We start from the raw sequence: 22,133 nt of genomic DNA, 5'->3' as shown, positions 1-22,133 counted from the left end.
CCAGGATGCCCTGTTTACTTAACCTTTTATACTCAACAGGTTTATTTTACTTTGGTAATTATTTGGTATTTTTGGTTTTCCCTGTCCATGCCCTTGATATATTTGTTTATATTTATTGTCTTCATGGAAGTGTACTGAAAATAACACTTGGTTGTGTAATAGCTACAACATACATAGTGTGTGTTTCAGGTCGTTCTACGCACTTGATATGTATCAAGTGGTTGAACTCACACACACTCCTGAGGGGTAGACAGATGAGGAAACTGAGGCACAGAGGGATTGAGTGACTTGACCAACAGAGATGCAAGCTTGTAAGTAGTGTAACCTGCCCCAGGAGTCCGGCCTCAGGGCCAATACTCTGGCCGCCCTGTCCTCTGCCCTCCATGTACACGGCGGTCTGTTTCTTTACCTGGGGTGAGTTGCACAGTGGCACCCCCATGCAGCCACCCCATATATTTTGGGAAGCTGATTCCAAGTACCTCAAATTAAGTAAATATACAACCATCCATGTTAGGACAAGCGGCTTAGGGCTTGGTTTCATTTCATTGTGCTTTGGCTGCCATTTTCCACAGCCTGAGCTGCAGAGCAAACATTCTTCTTAGCGCCCCCACATTGTGTTTCACATTCCACGTGGAAGCTCCTGAAAACTCTCTCAGTTTTGAAAATATCCTCTGTGATCACCAGTCACTAATTTGCATCTGTCGCCGAGGGCCCCAGTGGGATTTGAGCCTGTTGTTCTTGGGAAATTCAAGCTTTGAGAGTGTGTGTGCGCGCGCACGCGTGCGTATACTTGGGTGCATGTCTGTATGTTGTACACGTGTGCAACTGTGCTTAGGGGTAAAAGAAGCAATCATTTATGTATTTTTATGGGGGGGTTACGGGGGTGTATTTAATTAATCCAACTGAGAAGGATATAACAGTGTTCCAGAAGGGGGTCAATGAAATGAGTTTGCTTTAAAAAAAAAATCCCGGTAGCCTGAGTCAGCCTGTGCAAGTGATTTGGAGATGATGTAATGGGTTCAGTATGTTCCCATCTTGGCTGCTCAGTGCAAAGGGGCCCGGGGAGTTTGGGGAGGGTGTGTGCAAAGTTAACGGAGCGGGTGGGGGCTGAGGAAGAGCGGCCTGTAAAGCAGGAGTAATAACCCCCTGTCAGGCCTTCCCTGTTAACTGTGTTTTTCAGTCGTTTTGCTTTGAATGAAGGCTCTCTGGCCAATTAATGTGTATGTGTTTCCTTTGGCGAGACCCGCTGGGGGGAGGGGTGAGACAACATTTTTGTTTTTGTTTTTGCGTTTCGGAAGAAGAGGCCAGTAGTGCGAGTCTGGGTTCTCAGTGAAGGCTCTCCGTCTCGCCTCCCCCTTAAGAGGCAGGAGGCAAGACATGGCCAGCTGGTGCTTGGAACTGACACAGGTGCAGAGGCTGTGGGGGGTGGGGGCCAAGAATAATTACAGGGTTCTGGAGCATCAGGCCCTGCCTGACACAAGCGCTCATCGCTAAAACTGCTCTTCATGGAAAATTAATGGTGAAGCTGGAAAACTGCCTCAGCCGTTGTCCCTGGGAAGCCACCACTTGCCAGAAGGGAGGCCTCCTCCGCATCCCTGGGCTCCCACGAGCTGCTGGGATGGGGTGTCCTCCCTCCCGAGTGACCATGGGATGGGCTCTTCCATTGGGAGTGTCTCTTCCACATGCTTTTCCTTCTTAAACCTCCCTTCCCGCCCAGATCTAGGTCCTTGCTCTCTTGTAGGGTGATCTTTGATTGACTGTTAAAGCACACGTTTCGTTTGGTCCATGAGTGTGTAATGACTGAAGCGGGGACATCTAATGAAACTTATTTTCAAGCTATAAAGTCACAAACGGGGCTTCCTCCAGTGTGGGTCCGACTCAGCAGAGGCTGGTTTCATAGCAGACCCAAGCATCTTACCTGGTCCAGCTGTGCGTGAGCAGTAGTGTCTCCTGACCACTCAGAAGTATGAATTTGGTTATAGTCCAGCAGCCAAATCATTTGAGTGACCCTTCTGAAGGGGTGATGGAGGGTAGGCGCAGCAATTGTGGGCACAGGCCGGAGCGATAGACTTCGAATTGGTATGTTCTGACAAGTAACATCTGGAAAAACCACCCAGAACCACAACAGGAAGGACCCCTGGTGCGTGGTCCGCCTCATCCCTAGTGGACACTGTGGATTTTGAGGATTGCAGACACTATGAAGGCGGAAAATGCTTTTCCAAGTTGTTGGAGGTGTGGGGGACCCCAGTGCCTTCATTCAAGAGCATAGGACTTGGGTCCCAGCTGACTTTAAAACTCTCCTTCACATTTAATTTGGATTCAGGTTGTTCTGGGGTTTCTTTTCTGCCCTGCAGCTAAGGAATCCCTGGCAGATGAAAGGGGTAACTGAGGCTGCTTCTTTCGAAGACCTCACCCTCTCCCCAGGCCTTGAATCTTGCGTCCTTCCTCCCCCACCTCCCAAAGGAAAAATACACAGACAAATATTTTCTTCATATGTTGAAAATAGTTTGGGGAGGAGAAACACTGGAGAGGTTTCCATAGAAATTTCTGAACTTTCACGTTTGTTTAGAATTCAATTAATTTTCACAGCATTGTCTCTCAGAATTTACAGATTACTAGAGGGAAATATTTGTTTTCAGCTCCAGCAGCCAGTTGGCATAAGAAACAGTGGGCAGGAACGTGACCTTCCGCTGGTTGGGTATGGCGCTGTGGTGACTCTGTGGGGCCCCGCAGTTCTGGTGGGGGCGTGTAATACTGTGGTACCTCTGGGTGTGCCATTGATGTGGTTTTCTTTCTTTCTTTTTTTTTTTTAACCTAATAGCTAAGAAATACAGTAAGAGATTTTTGCTTACACCATACACTTGCCTGCCTACATTTTCTAGACAAAATTCATTCTCTCTTTAACCTTCTACCCTAATGTTATCTGGCCAGGAGAGTCGAGCAAAAGTGAATGTTTGTTTAAAATCTTCATAGGAATCACTTTCTAGGTGTTAAAGCTTGGTTCTCGTTGCTGTTGTGTACATCCTCTCTGCCATGAATTAGGGTCAAGGTCAGAGTCTCCTCCTCACACCGGCTTTGAAGGGTTGGAACCCAGGAAGGTCGGCACAGACTTCCCATGCGTGGTGATGAGGTTCTCCCGCGGGCATACCGAGTTTATTAATCGTGGTGCTCCTTTCCCCTCCTCCAGCCCCTGAGATAAATGGTACCATGATTCCCACATCCTTCTCTTCTTTCAACTCTGACCCAATTTTGAAAGACTAGAAATGTGTCAGAACCATTACATCATATCATCCTTTGAAGGGAAAAAAAATCACAAAGTTCCCATAAATATCAATCTTTGCAATCCTATAGAGTCTTTCAAATTGGTTTCACGAGTCAGAAGAATAAAGATTTTGCTAAAAAGTGTGAAGTATAAGCATATGTAATGATAAGTTAGAAAGGAATGAGTATTTTAGAAGATCTCTTTAAAAAAGAAGCTCAAATTATACAACTATCAGTAGTTTGTTTTGTGTCACTTTGAATTTCCATTCTGGGGTGTGTGTGAAGATTTCAAAGCACAAAAACGTAATTAAGCTGTGGACATTCCCAGGAGAAAGGTAAGAGACTTGTCTCCCTGTTTCTGTACTGTAGACCCTGTGGGGACCGTGGCACCATGGTTAATAGCACGTGACAAAACCACACATAATAAATGTCAGAAAGGGGCTCCCAAGGGCAGCCCAGTGCAGCTCACCTGCGTGTGAGTTACCTGGGGATCATTCTTTCTGGGAACGAGGGTTCCCCTCCTCCTCGCTGGGAGCATCCTCATCATCCTCATCCCCATCACCATCATCAGGTCAAGGTCTCATCTCAGGGGAAGCGTGACTTTGCAGGTTTCCGAAAAGTGCAAAGCTGTATCGCCCTGTGTTCTTCATCTTTGTTCTCTCCTCAGTTTGTTTTATCTCTTTGTACTTTTGACTCTTGGATCTTTTAGGTGAGTGAAATAGGTGGAATACTGGGATTAAGGGCACTTGACTAAAGGGACCACAAATGACTGATAATTGACTACAGACACAGGTAGCAGTAGGTGGCATTTTATTTCAATGACTCTATATTATTCCAGAAAAAAATCGTTACCAAAATGCAATTTCTTTTATTTATATATTTTTTGACTCACCAATTCAATTATACGCGGATCCAAAGACTCCAAATAATTTCTCATAGTGACACAGTTATTGAGTGGTGGCAAAAATATTGGACCAATGGCTTTGTCTTACGTTCAAATTAAAAAACGCAGAAATAAACACTAGAACTTTTTATGTTGTAAACACTTGGTTTTACGTGGATGCCATTGAGGAGCCTGGAATAGTGTCTGCCCCAGCTGAACATGGATGGAGTCATGGTGGTGGTGATGGATGGAGGTCGTGAGGTGATTCCAGCTCATTTTTCAGAAAGTTCTACCTTTTACAACTCTACTTCAAGCACTCAGACATCTCTGCCCTCTGAGAGAACAGAGGGAGAAGTTTAGCTCTAAGTGGGTATCGTTTGAGAATCCATGTGGTATGAACAATCTTGTCATTGCTGGTAAGGAAATCATAATCTTTATAAACCAGACATACCGCCAGTCTGTGGACTGGTAGACTCCTTGTGGAGTTAACTGTTTAATTATCCAGGACTGAGGAGGCGTGCCTTTCACCACTTGGCAGTCAGCATGTCTTCTGAACTCCATTTTTTCTAGAGCAGGCTTCCTGAAAGAGATAGACTTTATGTTGAACTTTGAGAGAATGATTAGTGGGAAAGAAGATGGAAGACTCTGTCAAACATATGGGCATAAGGGAAAGTAAAGAGGAAAAATGGTGAAGGAAGCCCTTTGCACGGTGGGGGTTGTAGGGGAAATGTCAAAGTGCCTACAGATGTTTGCAATCCTGACTGGCAAGTTTCATGTAATTTGTAATGAGATAAGGACAGGTTGAACAAAAGCCATTTAGTAACCTTGGCATCATCATGCCCATATATGACCAAATTTCTCTTATATTTCTTGATGCCATAAAATTTGGTGAACTTCATTTGTGCTACAAGACTTGGGTTATCCTGTTCTCTGTCAGCTTCTGCCTTTGGAAGCTATCCTGGAAGGTAGTAGGCATGGCAGTAATAGGTTTGAATTTTTTCTTTTTTTCAACTAGGTCTTGCTTGGATTATCACTTTGTTTTTTAATTTTTTTGGTGAGGAAGATTGGCCCTGAGCTAACATCTGTGCCAGTCTTCCTCTATTTTTTGCATATGGGACACCACCACAGCATGGCTTGATAAGTGGTGTGTAGGTCTGCACCCGGGATCTGAACCCACAAACCCTGGGCCGCCAAAGCAGAGCACGCAAACTTAACCACTACACCACTGGGCCAGCCCCTGGATCATCACTTTTAATAAGCATGTTTCAGCAAATGATAAGACTATGAACAGAATGGAGAGAATATTGCAAAAGATTTTGGGTCATCACTTCACAACCAGTTTCAGGTGATGTTTGTTAGAAAACTAGGAGAAGCAGCCGCCATGCATTTCAAAGTTGCGATATCAGAGTGCTTCACAACACTCATCTGAGACTCATAAATAATAAGAAAACACTTTGCACTTGGGTGCATTTCCTTCCTGTGGATGACTGCAGTGGCGTTTTGAGGGGCTAGAGCTTCATCCAATGCCTCAAGCCCAGTTGCATCATTGGGTCAGGCTGAGTGAAGCCTCGTTTCTCCAAGGCAAGGCACCAGATGTCATTAAGCTGACCAGTGCTGGCTGGATTTGCCGTTTGCCAGCTAGAGTGTCACTGGGACACAGTACATCTCTGGTTCCGGGGGACAGACCAATGCTTGAACTCTTCATCCAATTTTACAATCTGGGGACACTGCTAGTGCTGATGGGTGTTTCTTTTTTCTCTCTCTTTCTCTTTTATTGAAATTATTTTGATTTACAGAAAAGTTGTAAAAATAGTCCATAGAGGTCCCGTACACGCTTTGCTCAGCTTCCCCTGATGTTACATGACCACAGCACAATGATAAGAGCCAGGAAGTTAACACTGATAGAATACCATTAACTAATCTATACGCTTTATTTGAATTGCATTATTTTTCCCACCGATGTCCTTTTTCTCATCCAGGATCCAGTGCACTTCGTTGTCGTATATCCTTGGTCTCGTCCAATCTGTGACAGCTTCTCAATCTTCTTTTGTTCTTCATGACCTTGGTACCTTTAAAGAATCCTGACCAAGTAGCTAACTAGACTGTTGGGAGTGATCACTTCGTAGTGTATACAGAATGATAATGTTGGACACCTGAAACATTGAATTATAATGTTGTATACCTGAAACTTATGTGTAAAAAAGCTACTAGGGCTTCATACTTCATAAAAAGAAAAAAAAACAGTGGCCAGTTGTTTTGTAGACTTGCCCTCGCTTGGATTGGTCTGATGTTTTCTCATGATTAGACTGAGGTTATGTAGTTTTGGCAGGAATGGCGCAGAATGATGCTGTGTCCTTTCTACCTGTCATATCAGGGGTTCATGATACCAGTAAGTACTGGTGTTGCTGACTTTGATTGTGTGGTTAAGGTTTCTCCACTGTAAAATTATTATTTTTGTCTTTGTAATTAATAAATATCTTGTTAGGATATTTTGAGACTAGGCGAATATCTTGTTTCTCATTATACTTTCATCTACTAATTTTAACATCTATTGCTGATTATTGCCTATAGTCATTATTAGTTTGTTGTTTGCCTGAAGATGATTTTCTCTTTCCATCATTCCTTTTATGTTTAGTAATTGTAATTTTACTGTAAGGAGGAGCTGGCCCTTCTCCTCTGTTTGTTTATTCGACCATTTATTTATATCACTAAGAATTCATAGATATTAATTTTATTCCATGGGTTATAATCCTTTATTATCATTATTCATTTTTGTTGCTCACATTGTCCAGATTTGGCCATTGAGAGCCCCTTCACGTTTAAATACCTCTGTCACTTTATGAGCACTTCATGGGCACTTCCTTACCTTCTGGTACCACAAGATAGTCTAGGCTCCTCTTTTATTTTCTTTGCTCCAGCCTTTGAATCAACTATTACTCCAAGGAGCCCTGGTTGTCTTTATTGGATAATGATCTTTAGAAACCAGGGTCTCTGTGCCTGGTGTGCTCGCTGCCACTGGGAAGTCTTTGCCTGCAGACTCTTCCCATAGACAGATTAGGAAATGTATGTGTATATGCTCATATATGCATATACACATTTATTTCTATAGATACCTCTGTGTATGCATACATATTAAAATCTATGAGTAAATACAGGTACCTCAAATTCTGACTAGATATTATAAGCATTTCTTAGGGGAGTTCTTGCAATCACTTAACAAAAACATTGGAGATAAACTTTCTCTGTGGCTTGGAAATAATCTAACATTAAAGTCCTCCTCATCCTTAACATTTTAATCTCCAACACTCCTGGTGAGTTTCTGATTGACAAAATCTCTTCTGTCTAAGCTTCAACTCTAGCAGATATCACAAGAAGTAGATTTCTCAAGACAAAAAAATCACTCCCTAATGATTCCATAGGGCTATCCAGCACGTCCTGTTGGGGACTCTTCTTGTTTAATTCTCAGACGGAGTGAGAATGCCCTGTACTACGGTTGCAAGTGATAGCCTCTCTTAAGTGGTCCAGATTTTCCCACATGTTAGTGATGGTAAGTATCTCCATCCTTAGATTGTTACTGTGACCCATGTGCTCCTGGGAATCAAACTAGGGCATACTGGGCTGGTTATTTTTTAATCCTCCCAGAAGAGTGTATAATTGTGTTTAGAATATCTCAGTTCCTCAGAACATGAAGAGATCTCAGCTCCCTAACAATTTCTTAATAACTTTCAACTCTTTGAGCTAGAAAACGTGTACAAGGATGTGGCATACAAGGACTCTGCCCACAGAGAGAGTGACCGGGTCTGTGAGGTAGTCCTCGCGTGTGGGATGGGAACTGCCGCCAGGACCTCTTATAATCCGTGATTCCACTGAGTTTTACCTGGAACATATCTGCGTCTCAAAGGTCTGGTCCTGCTCTTTGGGCAAAGCTAAAGAAGCGTTATAGTCGTGTTCCAGAAGACAGGTATTAGTGGTCATTTCCAAGATTGCTGGCCTCAGCACGGTCCAAGATAAGGTGTCATCAGATGGCTTTTGTAGAGTGGAGTTGAGTTGAATGATCAAATTAATGGTGTACAGTTGATGTTATCTTTGTTTGACAGACATTCTGTATCTGTGGTGTGCCAGGCCAGACCCTGTGTTCGGTAGGTGAACCTAAAGAGGGAAGGGGAGGTTTAAGGGAGGTTTCAGGAGCAGAATCTTATAATTTAAAAGTGGATTGACTGGAGCTGAGACTGAGGGTTTCAATATTGGAGAGAAGTAGATGATAATTTCTAATAATGAGATGGAAAAAGGAAAGGGAATTTTTGAGATATGGAATTCAGAAAAGGGGCAAGTGAGGAGAATGCAAATTTCTAGACCTGAGAAGGCGGTTTCAAATATAAAATGGTGGGAAGCTGCTCAGCAAGAGCTGTAATCAAGAAGTAAATAGAATCAAAAAGTTACATTTCAATAGCCTTTCCTTGATTAATACCTCCATATTATAGAGTATAGCATTCATTGTCCACTCATCCTCTGAGTTACCAGCACACTTTATTATTGTGGTATTTGGTGTCGCTTTGCTTTGTAAATTCATGTCATTTTTCGCTTATAATTGTTTATCCTGCATCTACATCATATGGATCCATTACTGTGTCTTCTCTTTCTAACACATAGAAAGCCTTGTACCTTGCTGTGAACACAGCAGCTGAATGAACACTGTGACGTGAGAGTTGAATGAGGATTGGAACCATTCATTAGTTTATATTATGAAAATTCAACAGTGAGACCCAAAGGTGATTCATAGTTAAAAATCTGGTTTTCTTATTCAGTAATGCAGAGTTTTACCAGGAGGCTGATTAAAAACCAATCTTTTGAAATGTCACCAAAATAAAACCCTTGACAGATACAACACAGCTAGGTGTATCATTAAAATATATTCTTAACAGAATAAAAGCCTAGAATCAGAGCATTGGTTGAAAACATAGAAGGTCTATGGAGGCAGTAAATTAGGAGCTAGTCCCATTTTAAATTTGCCGTCAGTGTTTCTTTGTTGAAGCCCAGAAGTTAGAGCACGTTGAGCTGATGGTGTAAGTTAGCACCATGATTTTATTATTTATTTATTTTTATTGCAGTAACATTGGTTTATAACATTATATAAATTTCAGGTGTATATTGTTATCTATTTCAATTTCTGTGTAGATTACATGTTTACCACCCAAAGACTAGTTACGATCCATTACCACAGAAGTCGCACCATGATTTTATGCAAGATTCTGGAAGAGTAGGATTTTTTGGTGAGGAGAGCTTTTAGACTACAAACTTAAATATCCACTTTTGCCATAAAAACTATTCCACCATCTTACAAAGACTTATGAGCACCATGGATGAAGATTTGTTTATACTCCGAACTTTTTGCTTCTTTTTCTCTAATTCTTTACCAGGTGAACACTTTTGTTGAAATAGATTGAGTCCTATCTTTAACAAGTCAGTTAGCTGTGTTTGAACTGATTTTTATCGCGTAGTCAGAGCTGTTAAATGATTATAATGGGACTCATGCTCCTTGCTGCAAAATATGTAGCAATTGTATTTTGAATAATTTTCTGTAAACAATGGGGGTTTTGTCGTGCATCAGAGGTTTTATAAGAGGCGTTCTTTACAACAATATCCATTCCTGCTGGTGAGGGAATCCATGCCCAAGACCGGGCTTGCTGTAGCTTGATTGTGGCTGAGGTCATCTCTGAGTTTGGGTGGGCATGGTTTGTTCTTCAGAGCAAGTTGGAAAATTGACTTATTTTTGTAACTTGCTCAAGTCTATTTGAAGAATGAAGCTGGACCATGGGGAGTCTTGTCTTGGTGTGAAAACCTTGTCTGATTCCATTTGCCTACTTGGGAACTCCTAGGGGTGCCCCAAACATCTCACCTGCCGAATTGGATTGTGGGGCAAAAGATCATTTTAACATTGAATGTTCTCTGGGATCTTGATGGTGTGAGAGAACCCTTTTGGGCTTCTAGTTCCCCGTCAACTGTAGTCGTTGAACTCTTGTGATGTGACCCTTATGAATGCTTTGCCAGTATCCAGGGAATAAATAACAAGGTCAGAACTTTCAACAAGGGAATTTCAGATTCTGGCCACGAACCTGTTCTCTGTGTCTTGCTGTGTCTTCCTCCTCTGCCTGTCAACCTGTGGCCTCCTGGTGTTCTTTGCCTCTGATGGCTGTTTCTCTCCCTCCTTCCTTCCCCTCTGCAGACATGCCTTGAATTGGAACGCTACCTACAGACAGAGCCCAGGAGGATCTCCGAGACCTTCGGCGAGGACTTGGACTGTTTCCTCCACGCCTCTCCTCCCCCGTGCATCGAGGAAAGCTTCCGGCGCCTGGACCCCCTGCTGCTCCCCGTGGAAGCCACCATCTGCGAGAAGAGCTCGGCAGTGGACATTTTGCTCTCTCGGGACAAGTTGCTCTCTGAGACCTGCCTCAGCCTCCAGCCAACCAGCTCTTCTCTAGACAGCTACACAGCTGTCAACCAGGCCCAGCTCAACGCAGTGACCTCATTAACGCCCCCATCGTCCCCTGAGCTCAGCCGCCATCTGGTCAAAACCTCACAGACTCTCTCAGCCGTGGATGGCACGGTGACGTTGAAACTGGTGGCCAAGAAGGCTGCCCTCAGCTCGGTAAAGGTGGGAGGGGTGGCAACGGCGGCAGCAGCCGTGGCGGCAGCTGGGACAGTTAAGAGTGGACAGAGCGACAGTGAACAAGGAGGGGGAGGCGCTGAGACGTGCCCCGAAAACAAGAAGAGAGTCCACCGCTGTCAGTTTAACGGGTGCCGGAAGGTCTATACAAAGAGCTCCCACCTAAAGGCCCACCAGAGGACTCACACAGGTAGCGGGGCGAGTTGGCCGCACGTGGCTTCTCCTCCTTTTCCTCCCATAGCCTCGTGGTGGGAAGGGCTTCTCTCTGTCCTGAGAAGTGGCATCGACTCTGACTAGGAGGTGACAGAGAGGCAGGAGGGTCTGGGTGGGGACGCAGAGTGACTCACTTGTTGTTTTAAGATCTCCAGGTGTCCCGAGCACAGGACATGGGTTTGTCACTCACTGACTGTGAGACACCTTCAGAGCCAATGCCAACCCAGCATAGATCAGACGGTTGTGAGGATGCCTGGATGGGCTCTGGTCGTGTGGCTCACGGCCGCACGGCTCACGGCCGCACGTGACGCAGGCACTGTCACTTTCCTGACGTTTTGCCTTGTTTTGTGAGCGTAGTTCTGCAGCGTTGGTCCGTGCTGGAGCCTGAGGAGGTGCATTTGAAAGAATTCACGGTTAACAGGTAGCCAGGGTGTCCCGCTCCACTCTTCCCAGCATCCCTGATTTTTCATCAAAGTCACCAACAGCAGGAGGGTTTCAGAGTTCATTAGATGTGATCATTCTATAATTAATTGGCATTGTTCTCTGGCGCGTGCTTTATGGAGAGATGGCAGAATTGCTTTTTAATGAGCTTGTTACTGAGAAGTTGCTAAAGTGATTACATTGCTGTGTGTGTGGTAAGGGCGGATGGGGACCAACGGGGACTGTGTATTTTGCTCAGGACTTCTGCAGTGACTCCCAGGATCACGTTGATCTTTGGGGCAATGGGATGATTTGGAAGAGTGGAGTTCACAGAGAACAGAGTGAGATTGGCATTTTCCTTGAAACTGGTCTTTGTTCTCTGTCTGGAGGTAGAAGCTTTGGGCTGGTGTCTTTTCTTGGGGCTAGCATCCTAGGAGCAGTCGCTGCCAGTGGTGGTTGTTAAATGAGCCTCAGGTCACCTGCCTGGCTTTGCACACTGCTTGCACTATGCAAGCCCAGTGGGGACAGCTCCAAAGGTGTAAGCGGCAGAATGAGTGTTGTCGGAGAGAAATGGGTAATGAATCTGAGCAAGGAGAGTGGAGAGAGTAATTTTTGGGATCGCTGCTTGTCTTCCTGGTGCTCTGTGGTAGTTTGTGGACTGTGCCCCCAAGGAAATATGCCGTGCAAAGTTCACTGGCTGGAAAATGACAGGAGCCTGGGTCCCACCTCTAACTCTGCCACTAACTAGCTCTGTGACCTCGAGGGCGACCCTCTCCATCCCTGGGCCTCATTTTCCACATCTGTCAAACAGGCTGGCTCTTAAGGCCCCTTTCAGCTCTAATGTTCTGGGGGCCCATGAAATGCCTTTGTTCAGTACGGAAGAACTTTCCTAAAGCAGGATGTGTAATAAGTGACTGGAAGAACTCACCGTTGGAACCTCAGAGTTATTCTGGGGGGAGGTGGGGCCTGACCCTGCTCCGGCAGCATGGGACATAATCACATCGCCTTCCAGTTCTGAACTTCATGGCCCACTTGGCTCTTGCTTGCTTCGTGGGAAGGGCTACTAATGTATACTTGAACCCCGGGCTCATGTACAGAGTTCTGCTAGTGGTTTCCCATCAGAGTTTGGGTTCGAGTTCTCCACTCCACGTACATTAAGGCGAATGCTTCCTGCTGTTGTCGGCTCTTGCTCTCTCTGACATTGTCCTGAAGGTCATTTTTATTTCTATTTCTTTCTTTCTGAGGTCAGTGAGTAGAGTAATGACAAGACCTTGCTGTGTTCCCAGGCTTCAGTCGTGACTCATTGCCTGCCCTGCAGGAAGCCAGAGAAAGCAGGACGAGGCAGGAGCGTGGAGCTTTGTCGGTGTGGAATTATGGCTGTGGACACATTTCTGAATTACTGACGCTGAGACCTGCCACGTCCTGCGTGGAGGCTGGACCACGCCAGGGGAGCGGAGGTTCTTTCTTGGGAGGGGCGTCCAGAGCCTTTTCTTCTTCTTCCTTTCCCTCTTCCCAACGGATATGTCAGGATAACTCTCAGGACTGGTGCCTTGTGTGGTGCTCTGCTTTTGGGGCATTGTCTACTCAGAATGACTCTCAAGGTGGAGCTCATTCTCTTCCCCAGCTCCTGCAGCTGCCAGCCTTGTGTTGGACTGAGGGGGAGGACCACTCCCCGAGGGGACGTACTCAAGGTGGCCCCGGGCGCTCTTGGAGAGGCAGTCCTGCTGGCGTCCGAGCGGGGCTCTGCAGCCAGGCGGTCTTGGGCTTGTCTGACTCCCCGATGTGTGACCTGGATGCTTACTTATCTTCCCCAGTCTCAGTTTCCTTGTTTGTAAAATAGGGATGATGGTGTTTACCTCCTAGATTGTTTTGAAGATTAAATGAGTAAATATGTGTGAAATACCTGGCAGATCATAAGCGCTCGTTAAAGGCAGTGGAGTTGGTTGTAGTTTCACTATCAGTGTTGATGTTGGTTAGTGATGGTGGCATAAAGAGCAGCTTTATGTAAATTAGGAATATGGCAGTTAGCCGAAGTTGAATACCCCCAAAGCGAGAAGCTTTCCTTTCCTGACTCCACGCTTTCAGTTGACGATGCTGTGGACACCAGTTGGGGAGGGTGAAACTGGACACGCAGGCGTTGCCCGTTGAGGTCGGCAGTCCTGTAGGGCACGGCTATCCTCGGACAGCACAGGGAGCAGCTGCCTGGCGTCCTTCAGAAGCATTTTGCCTGTAAAACCTCCTCAGAGACAAGCACGGAGGGAAAGCAGGTCTGTAAGAACGAGAAACAGCTAAGAGGGGAGGTAGAGGTGGAGACGGAGGATGGGAGAGGGAATATGAATTAATTTGGATTAAATGGATGAGAACCAGAAGTATTTATTTGGAATTGGTGCAAATGGGGCACATGGGGAACTGAAGACAAAAGTGGTAATTTATGTGGCGTGGATGAGCTAAGAATAAGGAAAAAGGCATGAAGGATGGAATCGCGTTAAGTGCAGCACATAAAGGAAATGGACTAGTGAACGCGGGAGGTAGATGGCACTGGGGACCTGTCTGGAGGGTCTGCTGGGGTGAGTGGTTGCAGGGGAGCTGAGGACCGAGTGTGGACAGGAAGGTTAACAAAGCGTGCTCTGGTGGGATTCGGGCAGCGATTTTAACATAGGGCTCACTCTAATTTGGTGAAAGCATTTCCTTATCTTTCAGCTGGGGGAGCATTTTGGGACAGGAAAAAAAAAGAGAGAAAGCTATCTACAGAAAGAGGGAAAATATTGGCATTTTGTTCTCTAGAGTTATATGTATGCTGTATTTCTTCTGTATGATAGTATGTTGAAAAGGAGACACAGTTGCAAAAGTGAAATAACTTAAAATGTGTGGGTCTCCGTCTATACATAAGAAAGACAGCACATTGTTGGTAACGTGGATTTGCTTGCATTGAAGAATGTTTAAAGTGTTATTCATTTGATCTTTATATAGATGGAATTTACCGAGCTAGAAAAGATATACTCCCCTCCCCGCCCCCTCTTGTGCCTGTATTTTGAGGATGCTGAGTCCTTCAAACTTTTCTCCCTGGAGGATGTTAGGCAATGAGATGGTTTTTTTTTTTTTCCAGGTAGCAGATGTTCAAGTTGGTAGCTAGGGCTCAAATACTGGTTGCCCAAGGAAGTGAAGTCAAGGATGGGGAACCAGGCTAGGGGTGGAGAAGATGCAGCAGGGACTGCAACAAAGGAAATATTGTGGAGGAGCAGGATCTTAGTGAAAGGAAGCAGATAAAAATGGACATATGGTTTATTCACTGGGGAGAGCACTTACTGCTGGCACGAGCGAGTGACTGTCCCTTAGCAGCCAAGCCATGACAGACCTTTCTCTCCCACTCTGTTTTCTTGTCTTTGTATAATATGTTTTTCTGTCTCAATAATTCAACCCTTATGATCATAGTTTTATTCATCTTCTTGGCTTCTTGGAGTCAGCTAAATAATCTTTATATTTTGATGCAGGGGAAACCACTTTCAAGTTTTTTAAAAAATCACTTTAATATGCTAATTTTCAACAAAAATCGGCTTGTTAAAATGTTAGTCATTTCTATGCAAAAAGAGAAAGAATTATTTTCCACATTTCTTCTCCATCCTACTTCTGAGAAGAAAAAGAAGCCTGTGATTGAAAGGGTCCTTTGTGTTAAGTGAGCAGACTTTTCTCACGTGGAAAATCACATAAAAGCACGTCCACATTTAACTGTTGCCAGTGAGCCGTGTTGCTGAAGAGGTCAAAGGCCAGCAAGGACGTCTTCGGTTGTTGGTCCCAGAGGAGGCAGACGGCTCCGCGCTTGCTCCCGAGCTTCCTGGATGCTTCTCTCCACAGATGGGGCTGCTTTAGCCTGATCCGTGGGTGGTGATAGAACATTCTAGATTTTGCACAAAGGACCTGAAGGGATGCTTTTCAGGTGGAAAGGCAATGCAAGTATGCAAGTTACTTAGCATTTTCTGTCTGCTCTGGGGCCAGTCTTATTGACTGAAGACACGGCACACTCTCTAAGTTTAATTAGGATTTAGGAAAACGGTTTGTTTTCAAATGAAAAGGTGGCTAAAAATATTATAAACCAAAAGATAACTGCCTTGTTTAAGAGGCAAGCAAAAGTGCTTATTTTATACATATATTGAAAGTTCTCTGAAGTTTGAAATGTAGTTTGTTTTACTTATTCAACAAATACCTCTAAAGCCCTTGCTGTGTGCCAGGCATTGTTCGAAGTGTTATACAAATATTAACCCTGTTAATCCTCGTATTAATCTAATGACATAGGTGCTAGTCTTATTTCACAGATGAGGAAAATGAGCCCCAGAGAGGTCAAGTAACTTGCCTCATCACACAGCTCCTCGGTGGCTGGGCCAGGATCTGAACCAAACTGTATTGCTCCAGTCCAAGCTCTTAACTTCTATGCTGAGTAATGAGGGGAAAAGAAGTCAAATAGATATTTTTCTTAATAACCCATTGTTAAGAGGAAGTGAGAAACTTATGGTTTAAGTACAACTGACAATGGAAACTATTTGTGTCTTCTAAATAGATAAGAATTGGGAGGATCCTTTAACATATTGCCTCTTCAAGTGACCAAGAACCAGAACAAGGAAATGACGAGAGAATGGCCTTCTGTTTCCAGGCCCATTATTTTTACTGCTGTAGTTACTATTATTATGGTCATTACTATTAAACCAGTTTTTCACCTTAGGATTAAAGAGAAACTTTCTTATAAGAGTCCCACTTCACTCATTAAAATGACACATGTTACTGCTCTGTCCCTGGGAAATAAGAAAGGAGGCAGTATCACATGCAGGGAAACTGAGGACCAGAAGCGTGACAACGCTCAGCCTGGGTCACACAACCCTTCACTGGCCGAACTCCATCCTATTTGATAGATTGTCTTGCTTCTTCTTTACTTTGTTTGTTCATTTAGTCATTCCACAAACAGGTGTTAAGTGGCCCTAGATGTCAGGCGCTGTGCCTGAGTGAGCAGCCATTGGGAGAGGAAGGGCCATTGCGAGGATGGAGGTGCCGAAGGGGGGCAGAGCCTTGATTGAGAGGGGCGTCTGCGCAGTGCTGGGAGGAGCACGGGTGATCCAGAGAGGAAGAGTGTTTATTGATGCCCTTCATCTTTTAAAATGATGCCAATGTGATAATACACTAATTCGTATAAATAGAAGTCCTGATGCAAGGTCAGGCACATCAGCAGGATAAGATTGAATGTCTCAGTCTGGAACTGTAGGGGGCGCATCGACCACTTTCAACCTCCTGTGCACCATGGGTAAGAATTCTTTGAATTTATACAATAGCAACTGAAATAGGGCAATTTTATAATATTAACGGGCCTTTAATATGCTGAGACGCATGGCTGCTAATGAAGTTCATCCATGTGATGAGGCAGGAGCTCATTAAACCCCAGTTATGGGATGGGAAGTAGAACAGGGGTCAACTGGTCAGTTCACAAGGTGGGTTTGCTCGTCTGGATTTAGCACATTCAAGGGCTTAAGAGAAAGTTAGACGGGGCTGGCCCCATGGCCGAGTGGTTAAGTTCGGGCGCTCCACTGCAGGCGGCCCAGTGTTTCGTTGGTTCGAATCCTGGGCGCGGACATGGCACTGCTCATCAGACCACGCTGAGGCGGCGTCCTACATACCACAACTAGAAGGACCCACAACAAAGAATATACAACTATGTACCGGGGGGCTTTGGAGAGAAAAAGGAAAAAATGAAATCTTTAAAAAAAAAAAAAAAGAGAAAGTTAGAAAAGAAGGAGTGGGAACGAGGTGCTGGGACACAGTTGACGGGAGAATTCTATGATCCAGGAGCGCCTTGGAGCTTCACCACATGATAATTTAAAGTGTGCTTGATCTTCACTCTATGAAGGTAAATTTGGGTAAACATATTGGGTAGAATGGCTTACACTCAACATATACACAGCAAGCACATTAATTTTATCATTATAATATGGTAATAAATGCCTGCTTTATGGGATGCCTGTTCCAGATGTCCTCTTAGTGGATAAGTGGTAGTCACAGTGTAAATAAACACGTTAAAATAGGAATGGAGGAGAAAGAAAAAACATGGAATTATTACGTATTTCATCATCAACAATATTTACTGAACACCCAGCATACTTGATGCTATTCTGTCTCCCATCTCTGAGGACCTCACTTTTGATGCAAAAGCCTGAGATACAGTTTCATAAAGTCATTTTATTTGGAAGCTGATCTCAAAAGAGAATAGAACATGGGTTGGGGGTAGGAAGGAGGGGAGAGAAAAAAGGAACCTTATTTCAGAAAAGGCAGTGGAAGTAATAGAATTTTATAAATTCTAAGATTTGAAGGTTAGGCCAGCTCTGTTTGCTGGAGAGGAGAGAAGGAGGGTGATGAGAGCCTGTGCGGAGGAGGGAAGGACCTGGGAAGGCCGAGTGTGAACTTGAACCAGAACTCTCCCCGTTAATAAACAGATGTGTACAGAAGCTGTTCCTATTATAATAATAATGTGATGACTGTTTATCACGTTTTCCTGCACATATATTGAGAAGTTGCAGGAAGGGTAAAGGGAGCTTTGTAACAAGTGCAGGCTAAGACAGTATTAGAAGAATTAATTGGTGGTGAGCAATACTTTTCTTATGTCCCTTGAAGTTAAAACAGTAATGGAGTGATTCTGTTTGAATTAGGGGGAAAAAGGAGCTTAAGAAAGTCATGTGTAATAATAAAAAAAAGATGCCTTTATTTTTAAACTTTGGCATAATCCTTTAAAAATGTTAGTTAAGCTATAAGGCAGATAAAAAAATTTGTAAAATGGTGCATCTTTCTTTGAAACACAACCAGTTTGAATTTAGTGGAAATTATAGTTGAAACCTTAAAAATGGATCATGAGGAAATAACATTTTCATACAAAGAACTTAATTCTGACAAGCAAATGGAAGCATGGGCGTGTGTGTAATGGGACCTGGAAGACAGTTAATGGACTTTCAGGACCCTTCAGGCAGGTAGGGGGACGAGACGGGCACGAGGGAAGCTGGGGCAGGTTCCACACCCCCGCCTCCTAGCCTTTCCCTCTCCCCTGCTGCCGGGCTTTCTGCATTTTCTAAAAATAACTTCTTTTCGACTATTTTTTAAAGTAGTATAGTGACATGACAGTTACTAAGTTAAATGTTAGTAGAAGCAAGACCATCCGTAGTAATAAAGTTAGTGACTTTTTCATGGGCTGTTATTTGGCCAACCAACCGTGGAGTTGTTCCCTGTTCCTACAATGTCCTCTTGTTGGGTCTCCAATGTTAAGACCTGACTAGCTTATATAATGGAGGTTACAACACTTAAATTATTTAAGAGTGTCTGCAGTGAGCATAACCTCTCTGCAGTATGGTCTGTCCCACGTTTCTGTTTGCCTTACCTTCTTCTTCATTGTCTGTGCTTATTGAGTTGGGGACTGACCCAGGATTGGACTCTGTAAGCTTTTAGGGATGGAAGCCAGGGAGCTTGGGGCCCAGCTCTGTCCCAAGTCAAGCCTATTTGTCAGATTCCCTTCCTTTTTGGACCCTGCATCTTTTCCTTTCTTCCCTTAAAAAATTACCTGCCTTCAGGTTAGACCTCTTTCGTTTGTTTGCAAAATAAAATGCATTTATAATTTAAAACTCATTTTATATTATAAACCACTCATCTGGTATCATAAAATATACACTTAGGGTTCTTTGTTGTTTCTACCTTCAGAATATATTCTCTTTCCATGACTATAATTGATGGTTAATTTGTGGAATTCAGTGAAGTAAAGCTGTATTACGCATATTCAGGCAAACGATGTAAAGTTTTAAAAATGCCAAGTTTGTTGGGATAGAATAGTTTCAACCATTTCACTGGGTGAACTAAAATTGATAAAAGCAATCAATCCTTTTGTTGCAGGCAGGGAGCCAGAAACCATCCTCAGTTGGGAAAGCCCTTTTCCTTCAGGGTAGACTATTGCCCGGTTAGGTGTGCCATGGTATCCAGTATCTTCCTCTGGAGCCCTTGTTGTTTCATATCAGGGAAATTTTGTAAAAAGGACTATAGATTGTTCCAATATTGAAGCCAGTGTTAAGTGGGAGAGATTCTAGGAGTCTAATGGATGCCCTAAAAAATGTAGAATTATATTCTCTGTGCCCTGATGAATAGAACCCAAGCAAAAGGTTGACTCTGGCACATAGTCTAGAATACAAGGGCGGCAAGATGCCGGAGGCAGTGTTGTAGAGTAGCTGTGCAGTGGTCGCGTTGAAAAGTTTTCTGTCTTCATTTTGTGTGTTTGTGTGGTTTAATGTCACCTGCCTGGAATTTACTGTTGTGATTATGAACTTAGAACATGGTGTTTGAATCCCCTGACTATGGGATACGTACACTCTCCGCCTACACTCAGCTTCTATTATAGAAAGGAAATAATGGTTCTTCACATTGAATTCTCAGTTGGTCATGAGCTTGTTGAAAGTAGTATTGGTATTTTAGAAAGAGCAACAAAAGATACATCTCCCTCCTCTGATATAGGTAATAAGACATTTTACGTTCCTAGTGTTCAGGAGAGAATGTCAGAAAATCAATATGGATAAATTCAAGTACACAGAGGATTCACCCTATTTGAAAACATAGTGTATGGCAAAATGACAGTATGCATTGTTAAATATTTTTTGCTTCACCCACGTGTAGAAAAGGTGCTGGAGGTTCCTTAGAAATTTAGGCAGAAGGCGATTTGCTGGCTTTTTTTTTTTCATTCTTTGTTGTTGTTGTTTAGTGTCTCAAGACTTACAGCTAATCTGAATTTGAAACTAAATACTGTCATTACAGAAGATTTTTTTCTGAGTTCTTCCAATTTCTCTGGGGACAAAATAATGGCCGCTTGAAGCAGTGGAGAAACAGTAATTAGGGCAAATAGTAATACTGTGTGTGCGTGATTGAGGAAAATGTGAGGAAGGGAGGGAGAAAATGCAACAGACAGACTTGTACAGCCTGTTACTAGGAAACCACATCAGCATTAAATACAGTGTGCTAATTGGCTATCCTGTTTCTGCCTGGGTACCAGCCTGGGCCTGCTACACAGCTGTTTCTGCTCTTTCTGGTTGCTAGGTAACTGCATCATTTTTTTTTCCCCCCTCTTTGTATTCTGGAGGCTAATTGGCTACTTCTGCTCCTGGTGTTGCTGCTGGGTACCAGTCTGGGCCTGCTGCTCTGCTGTTTTCCAGAGGGATTTAATTGGGGGGAGGGGAGAAAAAAGGGAAAGAAGATGTGCTGGCAATTAATGGAGCATAAGTGCAAATTCCACACAATGTCTGGCACCTGCGTCCCCTCCTCCTGCTTTCTCAACTAAACCCTTTAGCTATGAAAACAGCAGAATCTTGAAGTCTGTCTTTTCTCCGCATACCTTTTGAATATAGTTTAAAAGAAACAAGACATTTGAAGATGTTATTTAAATGACCGATGTGGTCTTCTTAAGAAAGAACTGACAGATTATTACACATCCATATTTGATATGGGCACTAATAGAATTTGCACAAACATTAAAATCACTGACTTGGTAACAAAGCAGCATCTTTAACATCTTAGGATAGTGCCAGTCTCTCTCTTAAATGGGCCGAATTCTTCTGTAGCCATTCTTCTTGGTATCATACAGAGTATAAAGTAAGAAATAAAATGGACTAAAACTGACTATGGGATTTTCCCAACTATTTATTCACTAAGAAGGAGTGAAAGGTAGCTTCTAGTCCCATGACTTTCCATTTTGAATTTCATTCCTCTGATGTGCACAGTACACGTCTCAAGTACTTTTTGGTGAGACATTGCATTTACACGGAAATCATGTGTGTTTTGCCCATCTTATTTTCTTTCCTTATAGTGAATGACCAAGTGTGATACAAAATAAACCTAAAATCCGTTTTGTGATTTAAAAAGAAGTCTAATTACTTTCCGTATAGTGGTATTGCCTTTTTAAGGAGAGGTTTCTGTTTCGTCGTTGTCGAGATGCTCACTGGAAGTGTGGGAGGAAGGTTCCTCAGAAGTGAAGTGATGCTTCAACGAGGTTTCACTTTAAGTGGTTGAGAAAGTGTACGTAAATCGTGGCCCCTCGAAGAGGCAACTTCATCCCCCTGGGAAGGAGCTGTTTTATTGAGAAAACTCGGAGCATGTGTGTGACTGTGTGCGGGAGTAGTTAGCAAAGGCAGCTCTTATTAGACGCTAATGGCTGCTGGTGGTTTCCCATACTAATGAGATCCGCCATCGCCTGTCGAAAGTGAACAGGGGAGCCCTCCTCGGGGCAGCAAGCCCTGCTCTACACGATCGGATCGGCTCTGTGACATCATTTCTGCTTAAAGTGTCCTTGAAAAGGTGGAAGACTTCAAACTAGGCTAGGATGCTGGAGAGAATACTGCAGCGGTCCATGGATCTTAAGGAAACCAGCTAGCCATTAGTAGCATTCACACTGAGAAAGAAAAGCTTATTGTCAGAGGATAACTAGAGAGCAGGTGTGGCACTATTTCTGCTGTCTCTATCAAAAGGGCCTGTTGTTAATCAGCCAGAAGTATTTGTCCATTACAGGACTTAGCCATTTGATTATGAGAAGTCACCAGAAGTCGGAACATTCCTCCATCGCTTGGCAAGTTTCATATTCTGCCTTTGCGCAGGGGTGGTTTTGAGGGTTTGTTTACTCTTTGTGGATGAACAACTGTC

The 22,133-nt window shown here is 43.7% G+C and overlaps 1 protein-coding gene across 2 annotated transcripts in view; it reads left to right on the top strand.

Moving 5' to 3' along the window:
• KLF7 (KLF transcription factor 7) overlaps positions 1-22,133 on the top strand; it is a 117,858-nt gene that overhangs the window by 30,663 nt on the left and 65,062 nt on the right. For both annotated transcript variants that reach the window (XM_070242161.1, XM_003363309.5), the window contains exon 2: positions 10,368-10,998. In XM_070242161.1, coding sequence (XP_070098262.1) covers positions 10,368-10,998 — 631 coding nt within the window. The remainder of the gene's footprint in view (positions 1-10,367; positions 10,999-22,133) is intronic.

This window comes from Equus caballus, chromosome 18 (genome assembly GCF_041296265.1).
Source record: "Equus caballus isolate H_3958 breed thoroughbred chromosome 18, TB-T2T, whole genome shotgun sequence".
Taxonomy (NCBI): domain Eukaryota; kingdom Metazoa; phylum Chordata; class Mammalia; order Perissodactyla; family Equidae; genus Equus; species Equus caballus.
This window is presented reverse-complemented; position numbering and strand designations above follow the sequence as displayed.